The following is a 14,731-nucleotide window of genomic DNA, read 5'->3' on the forward strand; positions in this document are numbered from 1 at the left end:
TGTCGGTGTTGATCGGCGTGGCGAGTCTCCTCCGCTGCAGACCAGACTCGTGTGTTGGATTCCTGCTCCATGAGCCACCCTGCCACCCCTGTCCTGCATTTCGGAGGCACCTGGAGCTCCTGATTCGCGCCACACAGCCCAGATGTTTGTCCCTCTTGCAATCTGGTGCATGGATGGAAGAGAAGGAACATGAGTGGACAAAGTTTGCCCAAAAGCAGAGCCGGGGGGGGGTCTGTGCCATCTCCTGCTCAGCATATACATGAAGCGGATCTGCAGCACCTCTGCTCTTTGCTCAACACTTTGCAAGGACACCGGCTCGCAGCTCTGAGCTGTGTTTTTGTGGCGATCCCCAGACATGATAAAACTGCTCATGTGGATGTTGTCCTGCCCTTTGATCTCCCTGGGGAGCCCCAGGCAAGGCCACCGGGGCAGTGACGCTTGTTAGATAATTCCACGGTGTTCCGAGCAAGAAGCAAAGTGGGACTCGGAGCTGGGCTCAAACTGGCTCTCCCGTTCCAGGAAAACTGGGCTTCTGCTTCTGTGAACTTTGAATTCCTGGAGAAAATGCTGTGCTTGAGGAGGGGCTGGAGGGGGACGGCCTGGTGCTGTGTTTGTGGGGGAGGTTGTGATGAGCAACACAATAAAGAGGAGGTCAGGCTCACGACAGTCCTCCATTCCATGACCTCAAACATTCTGTTCATGGAGGGGGCTACACCCCCTAATTCCCTCTGTTCTCAGAATCACGGAATAGTTTGGGTTGAAGGGACCTTCCCAGCTCCCCCAGTGCCCCCTGCCATGAGCAGGGACATCTTCACCAGCTCAGGTTGCTCAGAGCCCCGTCCAGCCTGGCCTGGGATGTCTCCAGGGATGGTTCATCCACCACCTCTCTGGCCAACCTGGGACAGGCTCTCACCACCCTCAGGGCAACAATTTCTTCCTCATGTCCAGCCTGAATCTCCCTCCTTTAGTTTAAAACCATCACCCCTTGTCCTATGGCAAGTAGGTCCTGCTCAAAAGTCAGTCCCCATCTTTCTTCTCGGCACCTTTAAAGGCTGCACCAAGGTCTCCCCGGAGCTTCTCTTCTCCAGCTGAACACCCCAACTCTCTCAGCCTGTCCTCCCAGCAGAGCTGTTCCAGCCTCGCATCATTCCTGTGGCTCCTCTGGCCCCTCTCCAGCAGGTCCATGTGTGTCCCGTGCTGAGGATCCAGAGCTGGACCAGCACTGCAGGGGGGTCTCACCAGAGCGGAGCAGAGGGGCAGAATCCCCTCCCTGCACCTGCTGCTCACGCTGCTGGGGATGCAGCCCAGGACCCACAAAATAGGGCTGAGGAGGGAGCATCACCCCAAACTGAGTGACTGCTAATTACCATGATTGTCCCTCACGTCTCACTGAAAAATGAGTCCATCTCTTCACTGCAGAGCTTCTCTGACATTTATCAGAGACAGATACATTTTAAGGCCGAAAGGGACTGTTAAATCATATCATTTGCCCTCAGGTACATTGAAGTCTATAGATTTCCGCTGACTTCCAGCTGTATAGAAGCAGATCCCTTCTGTTGCGATGAAAGCATCTTTGTCACAAAGGCTCCCGCTCTTGATTTTCCCTGGATACAAAGCTCCTGGCAGCTTCTTCTGGCAGCTGTGCACCCGCTCCGTTCAAATCATGGACCTTCTCTCCAGTTTTAATGTGCCTCAGCTTCAGCTCGCAGCCGCTGGTCCTCAGCGTGCCGTTCTTTGACTAATGACTCATCCTCAGCCAGGTGAGCTGTTTGCAGGAGCACAACGCGCCTTTTTGTGACATTTAGAAAAAAAGAAGCCAAGGCGTTGCTTTGTTGCTCCCTCAGCCGCGGAAACCCAAACCACTGCATTTCTTTACTTCGCTAAAATAAACCAGGGAGCTCTCCTTGCTCTCAAGGCTCCTCCGGCTGCTGAGAGGGCCAGGCCTTGCTGGAGGGATTATTTCATCCATCTTCTTCTGCTTTGCTGCAGATTTCTCCCCGTCACGCAGCTGGATGTGTCCTGGCAAAGACCCAGCGCTGGCAGAGATGCTGCTGGAGCAGTTTGTGACCTATGCAGAAGGTTTTGCCACCCCCCAATCCCTTCTCGATCCATTCTCTGTCTTGCTGTCCGGAGGAGGAAAGTTGTCCCAGGAGAGCTGGAGATCCAGGACCTGAAAGTCTCAATGTCTTTTGATTACAAAAATAATCAAAAAGCATTTAAATAGCCCCAGAAGAAAACCGCTGATGTGCGTATCTCCTCTTCTGCCTCCTGCAGCGCTGCTTAGGACTGCGCCTAAGGCCTGGAGGAGTCGGTGGGATGATCTACCTGCCAGGAGCTTGGAGCCAGGGGGGTCGGGCTCTGCTCCCCAGGAACAAGCGCCAGGAGCAGAGGAAACGGCCTCAAGTTGCACCAGGGGAGGTTGAGGTTGGATGTGGGAACAATTTCTTCCCCAAAGGGCTGTGGGGCATTGGAACAGGCTGCCCAGGGCAGTGCTGGAGTCACCATCCCTGGAGGGCTGGACAGACGGACATGAGGTTCTCAGGACATGGGGCAGTGCCGGGGGTGGGTTATGGTTGGATTCGATGATCTTGAGGGTCTTTTCCAACCCAGATGATTCCAGGAGTGTTTCCAATCACCAGGCAGAGACAGAGCATCGAGACTATGGCTGGAAACACCGAAAAAAGGACATTGTGACCCAAGTCCCTGCCATGAGCCCATGTCCCTTCCAGCTACACAGACCATGTACAAATCCAGGGCAGCAGGTCACGTGGAGGTAGAATAGTATTATTTTCAACTCATGATCTTTTTCAATGATGAGACCGAGTTGGGGTGCGGTGCCTCCTTAGCAGGAAAGGTTTGGTGCTGAGACATCACCCTTGGACCTTCGCGAGGAAGGGGTTGAGATGTGAGGGAGCAGAAGGGAACAAAATTAACCAGCAATGAGTAGGTTTAGGGGGATGAAGCGAGGGGTGGATGCTCTTTCCCTGACCACCAGAGCAGAGAGGCTCTGGAGCAACCTCCCAAATGGGAAAACAGTGGAAACCTTCCCTATTTCCAGGTGGAAAATACCCCATGGAACGTTATTTTGGCTTAGTTGAGTGAATCGCAGAGATTTGCACTATTATCGACATGAATACGACCATGGGCAGGAGCTCAGAGGGCTCTGTCTTGTTCAGGGCAGCCGAGCTGAGATATTTCTGGGAGCAGGAGGCAATGACAATGCCGGCTGAAACTCAGGGGGGGTGAGTGCTGCTGAAATATCACATTTTGTGTTTAAATTCAATGACGACAGTATTGATTGGTGCGGGATTGCAGCAGGAGGGAGTGAGGCTGCGTGCATGAGATCCCAAAGCCAAGGTTTGAACAGGAGGGGTGGGGATGCAGCTGGGAGCCTCCTCAAGAGACAAGTCAAGAAAAATGGGGAGAAATAGGGAAAAAATAGCTAAAGGGAGAGCTGGGCCCTGGGTGGGGTTCTGGCTGCTCTACCAGGCAGGGAGGGGACACTGAGGCATTTCCGAACAGTTCTGGCCACCCCAAAGGGTGACAGTGGGAATCATCGTCCTCACTGGGAAACGCCTCCCTGTCATGAGGGATCCACGGGGGCCATCATGGAGTAAGTGTCGCCAAGAGTTGCTTCTCTGAAAGGAATCACAGAATCGTAGAATGTCAGGGATTAGAAGAGTCCTCATCCAGGAGAGAAGCTCATCCAGTGCAATCCCCCCATGGAGCAGGAACACCCAGATGAGGTTACACAGGAAGGTGTCCAGGCGGGTTGGAATGTCTGCACAGAAGGAGACTCCACAACCCCCTGGGCAGCCTGGGCCAGGCTCTGCCACCCTCACCGGGAACAAGTTGCTTCTCATGTTTAAGTGGAACCTCCTGTGTCCCAGTTTGAACCCATTGCCCCTTGTCCTACCATTGGTTGTCACCGAGAAGAGCCTGGCTCCATCCTCCTGACACTCACCCTTTAGATATCTGTAACCATGAATGAGTCCCCCCTCAGTCTCCTCTTGTCCAGCTCCAGAGCCCCAGCTCCCTCAGCCTTTCCTCACACGGGAGATGCTCCACTCCCTTCAGCATCTTGGTGGCTGCGCTGGACTCTCTGCAGCAGTTCCCTGTCCTGCTGGAGCTGAGGGGCCACAACTGGACACAATATTCCAGCTGTGGTCTCCCCAGGGCAGAGCAGAGGGGCAGGAGAACCTCTCGGACCTACTGACCACCCCCTTCTAACCCACCCCAGGTACCATTGGCTTCCTGGCCACAAGGGCCCAGTGCTGGCTCATGGTCACCCTGCTGTCCCCAGGACCCCCAGGTCCCTTTCCCCTACACTGCTCTCCAACAGCTCATTCCCCAACTTACACTGGAACCTGGGGTTGTTCCTGCCCAGATTCAAGACTCTACACTTGCCTTTGTTCTATTTCACACAATATTCCAGGTGTGGTCTCCCCAGGGCAGAGCAGAGGGGCAGGAGAACCTCGCTGACCTACTGACCACCCCCCTCCTCATCCACCTCAGTATGCTCCAGTCCTTTAATCATCTTCGTTACTCTCCACTGGACTCTCTCAAGCAGGAACATCCATATCAGTTTAGGCCGTTGGTCTTATGGACTTTGCTCGTTCCTCACAGTTTTGGGCTCCAGGCCCCCTCGTAGCTCGGTCATTTTAATGATTTCACCTCCGCAGCCATCGTTAGGTTCCAGAGTGATCACACGCACAGTGACACCGCGCCCAGCCCCGCCCCCTCCCGCATCGCCCCGCCTCCTCCCTCTGTGATTGGTCTGCCGCGGAAGGGTGGGCGGTGCTACGCAAGAGCGACGTGCGCGCGAAGGGGCGGGGCGGCGGCGCGCGTGCGCGGTGTGAGGCGCCGGGAGCGCGGGGGGGACGGAGCGCGGCCCTGAGGGGAGCGGCGGCACCACCGGCACTTCACCTCAGCCAGCCCGCTGCGCCTTCGCCGGGGCTCCGCACCCGGCCCTGCGCCCCCGCCCGCCACCCCCAAACCTTCGCCGAAGGGGGAAGGGGAGGCAGGGGAAAAGAAGCGAACGAGAGCGGTCGCGGGTCCCGCCGCGGGGAGCGGAGCGAGGCGCGGGGCGGCGGCGGCGGCGGCGGAGGCTCCTCCATCATGTCGGCGGGCGGGGACTTCGGCAACCCGCTGCGGAAATTCAAGCTGGTGTTCCTGGGCGAGCAGAGCGGTGAGTCACCGGGGCTCCCTCACACAGGGGTGGCGGGGCGGGCTCCTCCCCCCCCCCCCCCAAACCCCCCCGGACCCGCCTTTGTGGGGCGGGGGTCGCGCCTGAGGGGATCCCCCACCCCCACCCTCTGTGGGGGCTCTACTGTGCCATAACCCCACTTTACGAGGAGAAAAGGGGGTTTTCCACCCTCTTGTGTGGGGTGGGGGGGCTGTCTCGGGGCGTTCGCCTCCCCCTGGCAGTCGCTGCTCCTTGGGTGACAGGGAGGTTTAAATAGAACCCTCCAACTGCCACATCTCCAGGAACAGTTGCTGATTCATTTGATTCCAGCTCCTCTGATATTTTTTTTTGTTGTTTTCAATTTTTCAATCCCCCGTGTTTTCTGTGTAAATACAGCAATTTTCGAAAATGGACTTTTGTGTTGGTGAAGCGGATCCGATGCTCTAAATAAATTCAATCAGTGATATTTTCTTCCCTTCGTCAAAAAAAGAACCAAACCCAAATAATATTTTCTCCTTAGTAGGAGGCCTCTTGTCTCCAGTGCTGCATTGGAAATCATTCACTTCAGAGAGTTTTCTGATTTAAAAAAATGCTCGTTTGGTGCGTGCTTTGTGTAATCCTGGGCAGATATCGAGCGATCTTTGACATAATGAGTAGGTGCAGAATATTCCCTGTCTCAGGGTGGGGTATTTGCTCCCTCAGCCACCTTTGGTCTCTGGGTGGCAGATGATGAAATACTAGTCGTGGGTTTTGTTTTTTTTAATTCCCAAATGACATATCTTGGTGTTTGCTCACTCATTAATATATGAACTGGGTGATCAGGCTGATATTAAAATGATTTACCTATACATTGGTGGTTTCCTTTAGTCTGTTCCTTTCATGCTTTTTTTTTGTTTTTAAATTTTATGTCTATTTTTTTTGTGTTGGAATAGCTTCTCCTTATATTAAGGATTCAGGGAGCACAAGTTCAACTTGGGTATATTTTTTGGGGGGGGTTAAGTCACCTGATCTGCTTGGTGAGGTGCTGTTTGCTCAGCCATTTTATAAGGATTTTGGAAGAGGGTCATGTGTAGAAGATGCTGTTTTATTTAATTATTTTATTCCCCCCCACCCCCCAGGGATTTGATCACAAGAAATCTTGGGTATTATCTATGCATTTGCAAAATGCTTGTCTTGTTTTACTGTATTTCTGAGCTTTGATTTCACGGAGCTTTTCAGGTACCTAATGGGAGGTTGTAGCGCCTGATGCAGATCTTAAATCTCAGCAGCTCTCAGTTTACACGTGGATTTCTTGTCTATCTGTTCTGACAGACATAACATCAGTTATCTGCTTCTTCTAGTCTTTGTCGGTATTTTTTCCCCCCTCTCAGCTAATCATGTGTTTATACCCCAAGGTTTTAAATAACTCCAGCCCCTAGCGTCAAATTTGAGGAGCAGAGAAGGGGGTTTATGGGTATAGCGCAGCAAAATACCCCTAACTAAATATAAATAACGCTGCAACTGCTGCCTTGACTGCGACGTATGGATGTGTTGGGGCTGATTTGACTCTGCTTAGGGCCTGGCCAGCAGCTGCCGTTGGGTTCCAGCCCTGCCTTTGTCTCGGCTCCTGGGCGATGACTCGGTGACCGATCGGCGCCGAGCGGTGGCACCGAAGCCCTCGGCGCGTCCGTGCTGCAGCGTGGGCACGGTCCAACGCGGCGCGGGGATGAGTCGTGCTGGAGAAACGGCTTTTTCTGAATTCGGCTCTTGCTGGCGTGATGTCATACCCAGTAATTTTTTATTTATTTTTTTTTTTACGGTCCAAAGGGTGGATAACTCCCATTACAAATGGCTCCTGGAAGAATAAACGTCCTAGGAATACTCTTCTGCATGACAATTACAGAAGCATCTCCGATGCTGCAAAGGGAATTTGAGTGGGTTTTGCTTACACGTCGCTCCCTTCACCGTTCTTTGTTTTGAAGGTGAAGGGATATGCAGAAATAAAGTTTTCTTTTCATGATAGCAGCTTTCATAAATGAGAAGGTCTCTTTGTACAACTGTTGCGCTGGATTGCTGCATTCGCTTCCTGCTCGGCTGAAAGGTTGTCTGCCCTGTTGGAAGGCCATAATTAAAGATATCCTACTGCTGCTGGTAGGGAGGCCGAATGCTTCTGTTCTGTTTGCATTCAGGGACTTCACAGTGACAAATGGAATGTTATAGAGGGCTGAGAAGTGGATGAGCTGCCTCAGCAACCCAAACTGGCAAATATCAGACCTTCTCTACTGACTGTATACAGCCCTTTCAATAAATATGTAATAGCTGAGAAATCCTTAACTGGAGTTCATTACTATGCAGGCTTTACTGCCCTTCCATGCGATTGTGTGAGCAAAGCCAAGAAATTTGGCCTTGTGAGGTCTGGAGGTGCCTCTAGATCTTTATTCTGATTTGAGAGCGGGATTGCACAGTGGATGCAGTCTCTGATATTTTTTTTTGCTGGTATCCTCAGCCATATTGTGGGAGTTCAATGCCATACACCCAGGCATTTGTATGGACTGCAGTGATTCTTCCTAGTTACGCTGTTTGCTAGCCACAGATTCCTTTTCCTATGCCAAGATGCTTTTTCTTGTTAATCCCCTTTTCTTGCTCTCCCGAGCCTCAAAATCTTCTATTCCATCATCTGCCTTTTCTACCTTTGTTGCGCCAGCTGACCCCCCACTGGCCGTGGGTCCTGGTCAGTCATCGATGTGCGTGATCCGGCATCACGACACGACTCCTTTTGGGATTTACTGCAAGTCATCGCTTCTCGATGGCAATATTGCGTCCCCCCCGCCCCCAGCTCGGCTCCTTGCCGCATGGACTGTGGATTCATGGCGAGCCTGCAACGTAATCCGTGTCCAGCTAAAAGCAGCTTCTCTTTCTTGCTCTTATGTTTTTTCACTTGTAATACAAGGATATAGCATTGGGTGGCTAGTAAGAAGGCGACTTCACCAGCACTTGCCTTAATTGAATTACTTTTTTCAATGATTGAAGATTATACGGAGTTTAGCAGTTTTAAATATGCTAATCTTTACTGAAAAGGCAGAGAGAGCTCTGTGCTGGGGGATTAGATAGAGCTATTGTGGGGAGGGGAAAAATATGCTTCTTACTGCCTTTGATCTTGTTTTATCAGGTGATTTTCATCAGTCCTAATGCCTCAAGTTTAAGAAATTTGGATTTCTGGGTCACATCAGTGTACACATCACCTGTGTTAGGGTAGCTATATGGTATCTATTCAAATATTAATAACATCTTTAGTTTTATCTTGCATATGAACACCTCTACTTCTTAATCCATCGATTTTTTGATGAACTGAATGCTGGGGCACCACAACAGAAATATTCTTTCATCACGTGGGTTTATGCTGCAGCTTTTATTGGCGAGCAAGTCTGAAGGGCATTAATATGTACAGAAAGCAAAATAAGTCCCTGTTGTCTCTTTCTCCTGGCGTTTCTGCATTGCATAAGATTTTTCAAATGGTAATTTGTTCTAATTTTCTTCATCGGGAACTGAGATTTTTAATATTGAGAAAACTAAGTACAATATAGTAACTTGAGGGACATAACTGTTTGGAAACCACTAATGAACTGTACTGTTGCGTAACAATGTTGGTACAGGCCCCGCTGAACAGTGGGATGTGTCTCATTAGATAAGTGGGGAACTGCAGGTGGTTTGTGTGTGACCCTGGTCCCAGTTCAGCCCGTCTGCAGGGACTGGCATCCCTGGGTGACTCCCAACTCCCTTCTTTTTAAGCAATTCTCAGCCTTGCGAGCTCCGAAAGCTGCTAATTCACCCCACTGATGCTTTAAAATCTTATCCCCTTCCTGTTAATTTTTTAATGTCTTGGTTTTCCTGTGGCTGGGTCATCAGATATTTGGGTTTATATTTGAACTATCTGCTTTTTCCACAAGTTGCTGAACTTCATTTTCTTGGCTATATCTGGAGGCTGAATATGATCCTGGTTTTTTCTTTTCTCCATCTCTGAAATAGCTCTTCTTATAGCAATGTCTGGAAGAAGCACATCAGACTTGGAGAAAAAGACTCCAGTGTTTTGTGATGCCTGTTCTTATGGTGCCTTTTGATCCCTGACTATTTGTGAAAGCAGGATCTTATTCAAAGGAAAAATAGCAGCGCCTTTCTGCACTTCGTGTTGTTTTTCTGTCTGTATCGAAGAAATAATTTGTGAACTTGGAAGGAAAGGATCTTCTTATCCCTTGATGTAAAATAATGGGCTTAGCATCTGCAGTTGTGGGGTATTTGGTGATACTTGGCTTGTTCTTGGCACATAATCCAGGTTCTAAAAAGCTGTAAATGAGAGTACCAGGAACAAAGGTGAGGAACCTCATCTGAAGCCACCCTTGGCAGAAGATGCTGCATTTGGGAGTGATCAGAGCCAGCAGTTGTCAGCCATTCTTCTCTAATTCACTGATAATTAAAAATCTGTAATCTGTGAGGAAGTAATTACCTTCCTATTTACCTGATAATTCAGTCCAGGTGTTCAAAGGCATTTGCGGTGTTCATGCATGTACAAATACATGTTGTATACACTACAGATTAAATAACGCCAAAGCAAGCAAACAAAAGCTCTCAATGGTTTGAAACACGCCTCAAAAGAAATGAAATGTTGTTGTTTCGCGTTACCATCAGATTTTTTTCAAGACAACCTGCGAAACTCACCTGTGATCCTGTCACCTGCAAGAACAGTTACCTGGTGACAGAGAAGCGTTTCTGAAGGGTACGTGGGCTCTGATGCATTTGTTCTGGTGTGGAGCAGGATGCAAAAAGACTAAAAGCACCATTTTGAAAATGAAGTGATATAATCAAAATAATGACGCCTTTGACACATTTGGATAAATTACATATGGAAGTAGCCTAAATGTAAGAAGTGTGTGTCGGGAAACAAACGTCAAAGTACAGACCGACAATGGAAGTAGAATTCTCTGGGTCCGTTTCCTTATTTATTTACCGAGCTTACACAAAGTGGAAAAGCCAAAAGGATTCTTTGTTTTCCCCTCAGCATAAAGCAAACTCTTGGGCCTAATATATTGTACGGCCCTGGAACAGCAAACAATTGAATCAATTACATCAGATCTTTTCTTCTGATGTTCAGAATAAATATGTTGTGCAATATTTGAGTATTTTTAACTGAAGAAAAAGACTTTGTGTGGTTCATTAGTACTTAACTCTCACCCAGATGCAGCTTAGTGCATCACGAAGAAAAAATGCTAACCTGGGAAGCAAATGTTCAATGAAACTAAATCTAAATAAATGGTTTTCACCCATGTGAACTATGTAATGGCTCAGTACATGTGTATGTGGGTATGTACATATATTATAGTTGGAAAATATCAAGCTTAGTGCAAAGGCCATACTGAGTGCTGAGGAGCCTTCTGGAATGGAAGTTGTCAACTGGTTAAAAAAAGTAAGGAAATAATGAACGGTAAATACGAAGTAGGATCAAAATTGGGGGCATAAGTGGAAAGACTTCCTACTTGTGATGTTGCATGGTCATAAAATGTGCTACTGAAACCTCCCTAGCTGGGTATTTAGACCTATTTTTTGTGCGCCACCAAGTTCTTGAGCCCTTTGCTCCGTTCTGACAGCCTCCTGTTGAGTCTGTCAAGCAGAGCTCAGCCTTCAGGTTCGGAAGGAAGCCCTTATTCAGCCGCACGGCACAATGGTGCCGTTTGTTTAATATGACTTTTTAGAAGGAGGGTGTAACTTGCCTTTTGTGTTCCCTGTTGGCAGGTTCTTTCTGCTGGCTCGCTGTAAATTGGGATGAGTTGGGGCTGCCAGAATTTCAGGGCACGGTTTCCACCGTCCGCTTGTGTGATCTGAAAAGGCTTCTTGGACTCCTGGCATAGCCGAGGTGATGCTGATGGGTTTATGCATATGCAGAGCTGGGGAATACGCTGAGTAATGTCCTCAAGTTTGATTTGTGAAGGGTTTTTACAAAGCCAAGACTCTCAATAAGACCCGGTTAAAGAGCGTGTTCTCCAAAGTATCTTTCCTTCTACTGGGGCACTTTTTGTTGATGTTAAAATGTTGTCCATGTTATAACTGGGTAATTTTTTGTCCATGTTATAATGTCCTTTAGTCTCATCACAACGACCAGAGCTGGAAATGCCACTTTCTACTGTGCTGGAGTCTGACTGGTAAATCTGCAAGCAAATCCTCCTTGACCTTGGCTGCTTTCACCAGTACAGGTGCCTGGCTAAGTACTGGTGCAAACTGGTGTTGCCCATGGCCGTTGTCTCCATTTGAATGCAGAGTTGGGGCATTATTTTAAGAGTTTCCATGACTTGCTGCCCGTATCCCCTGGAGATGCCACACAGCTATTCTGAGATTTACAGGCTCATGGTGTTCTCTTATCCAGACATGTGTAGGTGTCACCAGCACCCAGATTTCAGGTTTTGCTTTAAATCTAAACCATATTTGCCCAGAACTGAAAGAGCTGGGATGAAATCTTGGAGCAAAGCTGATAAGCAGGTGGTTATTTTGGCTTCAGACATGGCCAGAAGCAGCTGTGTCAGTGGAAGGTGCAGATAAACCTGCGGAGAAAATGTTCTTAACTTTCACTTGGTCTTATATCTTGAATTGTGACTACTTAAACCTCTGTACTATTGTTTGTGACCGTATAAATGAATGCTACCTAGCAGGATAAGTGATGGTTTTTAATGATTTGCTTCTAGGAGAGCAATCAGCAATTGCTGCGGGCAAAAAAAAGTCCAAAAAACACCCACTCCGGTGTTGCTGTAATTAATGCAGAGGCCAGTTTATTTCATTCCTCTAAGTGCTTCCTGCCAAACTTCCTGGACTTGCCTCTGTCTAGGTCTGAGTTACAGCCAGGTCATTTTCTTCATGTTCTTGATGTGTGCGACACAAAGGGAAGGGAAGTGAAACCCAGAATAGAAGCGTAGCCAAAAGCAGAGGGGCCCCAGGAGGGTGCAGTCTCGCTGGCCGAGCCCCAAGCGGCGGCTGATGCAGGATTGACAAGATTCTCATCAATTTGATCTCCGCCAAGGGGTGGAAGTAGCTGCTGCCGGAGTCCAGGCGAGTGAATTCCTGCGAACAAGCCGAGTATTCACCCCTGCAGAGGCTCTGAAGCTGCCTGCGCAGAAACGGGCATCAGCGTCGTGTTAATCTGAGCACAGGAGTGTTTCTCTGCAGCTTGTAGCGCCAGGCACTTCATTTGTTTTAATGAAGATGTTGCCTTCTCTGGGAGTAGAAAATATTCACTCATTACCGACTCCGTCCTCTTGTGCCAGCACAGAAATGGCCGTGAGAAACGCGGCTTGTCAGCGATGGGAGGATATATTTTTTCTAATGGCCTGATGGAAGGCTTAGCAGAGGAATCTGAACTGGATGAGTGATTGAAAGTCATCCCGTGGATGTCTGAGGTGGCGGAGAAAATGGAGAGGAGGAAATGTATCGTAAGTGCTGTGAGCAAAAGCGTAGTGTGCGCACAGAGATCGATAAATCTTGGCGAGCTCAGAGCCAGGGTAGAGGGCAGTGGATTAGAAATGCAGGTAAGCGGAGAACACTCGCTGTTGGAAAAGCAACCGAATCTGCAGGTCATGTTTCCCTGATGGGTGCAGTCAGTATTGTGAACATGGATGAGCAGGGCTTAACTTTCATGTAGAACAGAATTAATTGGCAGTGAAACACTGTCCTGCAGTGTATTCGCTTTCAAGGGGAGTTCTGACCCCTTCTCAACTTTACGAGGCAGGTCTTTTTGCTAGAGGTTTGATGCCTTATTTGTCTTGTCTATATTACCTGATTTTTATCTTTTTCCCCTTGATTTCAGACTGATGAATTCGCTGCTGAAGGAGCTTTTGAGTGTTGTGTCCTTGGCTCGCTCAAAATGCCTGAAAAATCACTTAGGTCTGCATAAAAAGCCAGGATGGCTTTACTAAAGCTGAGCTTCTGCTGCTCACTTGGATAAAGCCGCAGGTGGATCTTTCAGCTTAACAGCTGGACGCAGCTGGAGGAGGTTCAAACTGAAATGGCTGAAGTTTGATGTATCATTCAGGTGTTCAGAGCTCAGGAAGAAACACAAGGAGGTTTTTGTGGGGTGGGTCATTTCCAGACCCCCTCACTGGTTCAAGTTCATATAATACCTCCTCAGCTTTCCAAGCTGCCTCTTAGTATCCGTTCTTTATGCATTCAGCCTTGAATTATGCTCTTATTCTTTCTGTTCTTCCAACTGTTTTTAGCTAGTTGAGTTTGCTTAGCAAAAAAGGCAAGAGATGTCATTGGGGTGGCTTTTATCTACCATCATACAATTAACTTTATGACCATAGTTCTCTTCCACTTTATTTTTAGTTGCTCTTAAACCTCAATGTGACTTGGAGAAGGGGATAGGGTTTTTTTTCTTGAAACTGCATAAACAGTAGGCAGATCAAAAGCTTGTGTCCCATAAAATTTTCCACTTTATTTGGATGCTGTAGAATAATAGATGACTTGAAAAAGTCTTTTCCCAGTGAAAACATCACAATCTTTTAATCGTCTGCTGGTTTGGTGTTACATCCTTTTCCCCTTCTCTGTTCAAGAGTGCAAAGGGCTCATAGGTTGGTTGTCTATAGACTTGGTGGACTGGTTATGCTGTTGCAGCAACTAATTTACAGTTAATACAGTTTTGACCTTAAGAATTCTACGATTTTGCTTTAAAAAACAAGCAAAACATTTTTGTCTTCTCTGGAATGCAGCTGGGTTTCCCCCCAAGCCATTAAACTGCAGAATATATGCTAAAATCAAGAGGAACCTTGTGCGAATTACCTCATGCGTTCCCTCCAGTAAGTCCTGCCATCTAGAAGCGATAGTTTAAACTCTTGTTGCAGTCCGTGCAGCTAAGAACGAGTCAAAAGCCTTGAGATCTGCTTGGTTTCAGCTTAAATGGATCCTCGTTGTTCCCAGTGTGTCACAAGTGAGAACCGTCCTCCTCGGAAGGTGGAGGAGCCGTGTACCCTGGTGAGGGCTGATCCCAGAAGGGGCAAAGACTTTCCACCTTTACCCTTTGGAAAGTGGAGACGGGGAGAAAATCTCCTCCATTAAGTATTTTTAAGGAGTTTCAAAACAGCTCCATGTTTTTATTTTCCCCCGATTTCATGCTTAAGCGCTTACCCAAATTTTGAGTCAGGTATTTTAGGCATCTCCGCACCACTTATTTTGTAGATGATTCTCCGTTGCCGCTTTGAACCACACAGCAGAAGACGCCAACCAGATGTAGTATTTGCCCTCCTTGTCAACGGGTCTTTTTTGAATCTTAATTTTAAACTAATGTGGCCATCTGTGTTTGATCTTCTGGCTTTGAGGTCCTCGCAGAACCCGGCTCTGCGGCTACACCAGCCTGAAAACCCCGCGTTTCCTCCTGTGCACGTTTATACAGCCAGAATTGGAAACAAGTCTTTTCTGTGTGTCTTGGAGAGGAAATATTATAGTTAAATAGAAACTGAACTAGTGTATGTCCTTAGAGCCATTATATGAAGGGATTCATCCTCTGGAAAATACTGCTGGAGGAGAATATTTGTT

The 14,731-nt window shown here is 48.2% G+C and overlaps 1 protein-coding gene across 2 annotated transcripts in view; it reads left to right on the forward strand.

The window, feature by feature from the left end:
* Window positions 1-4,844: 4,844 nt before the first annotated feature.
* Window positions 4,845-14,731, forward strand: part of RAB6A (RAB6A, member RAS oncogene family) — a 65,395-nt gene continuing 55,508 nt past the window's right edge. For both annotated transcript variants that reach the window (XM_065070063.1, XM_065070003.1), the window contains exon 1: window positions 4,845-5,188. In XM_065070063.1, the coding sequence (XP_064926135.1) occupies window positions 5,119-5,188 (70 nt within the window). In that variant the 5' untranslated portion in view covers window positions 4,845-5,118. The remainder of the gene's footprint in view (window positions 5,189-14,731) is intronic.

The sequence above is a fragment of the Columba livia genome, chromosome 1, assembly GCF_036013475.1.
Source record: "Columba livia isolate bColLiv1 breed racing homer chromosome 1, bColLiv1.pat.W.v2, whole genome shotgun sequence".
Classification (NCBI taxonomy): Eukaryota; Metazoa; Chordata; class Aves; order Columbiformes; family Columbidae; genus Columba; species Columba livia.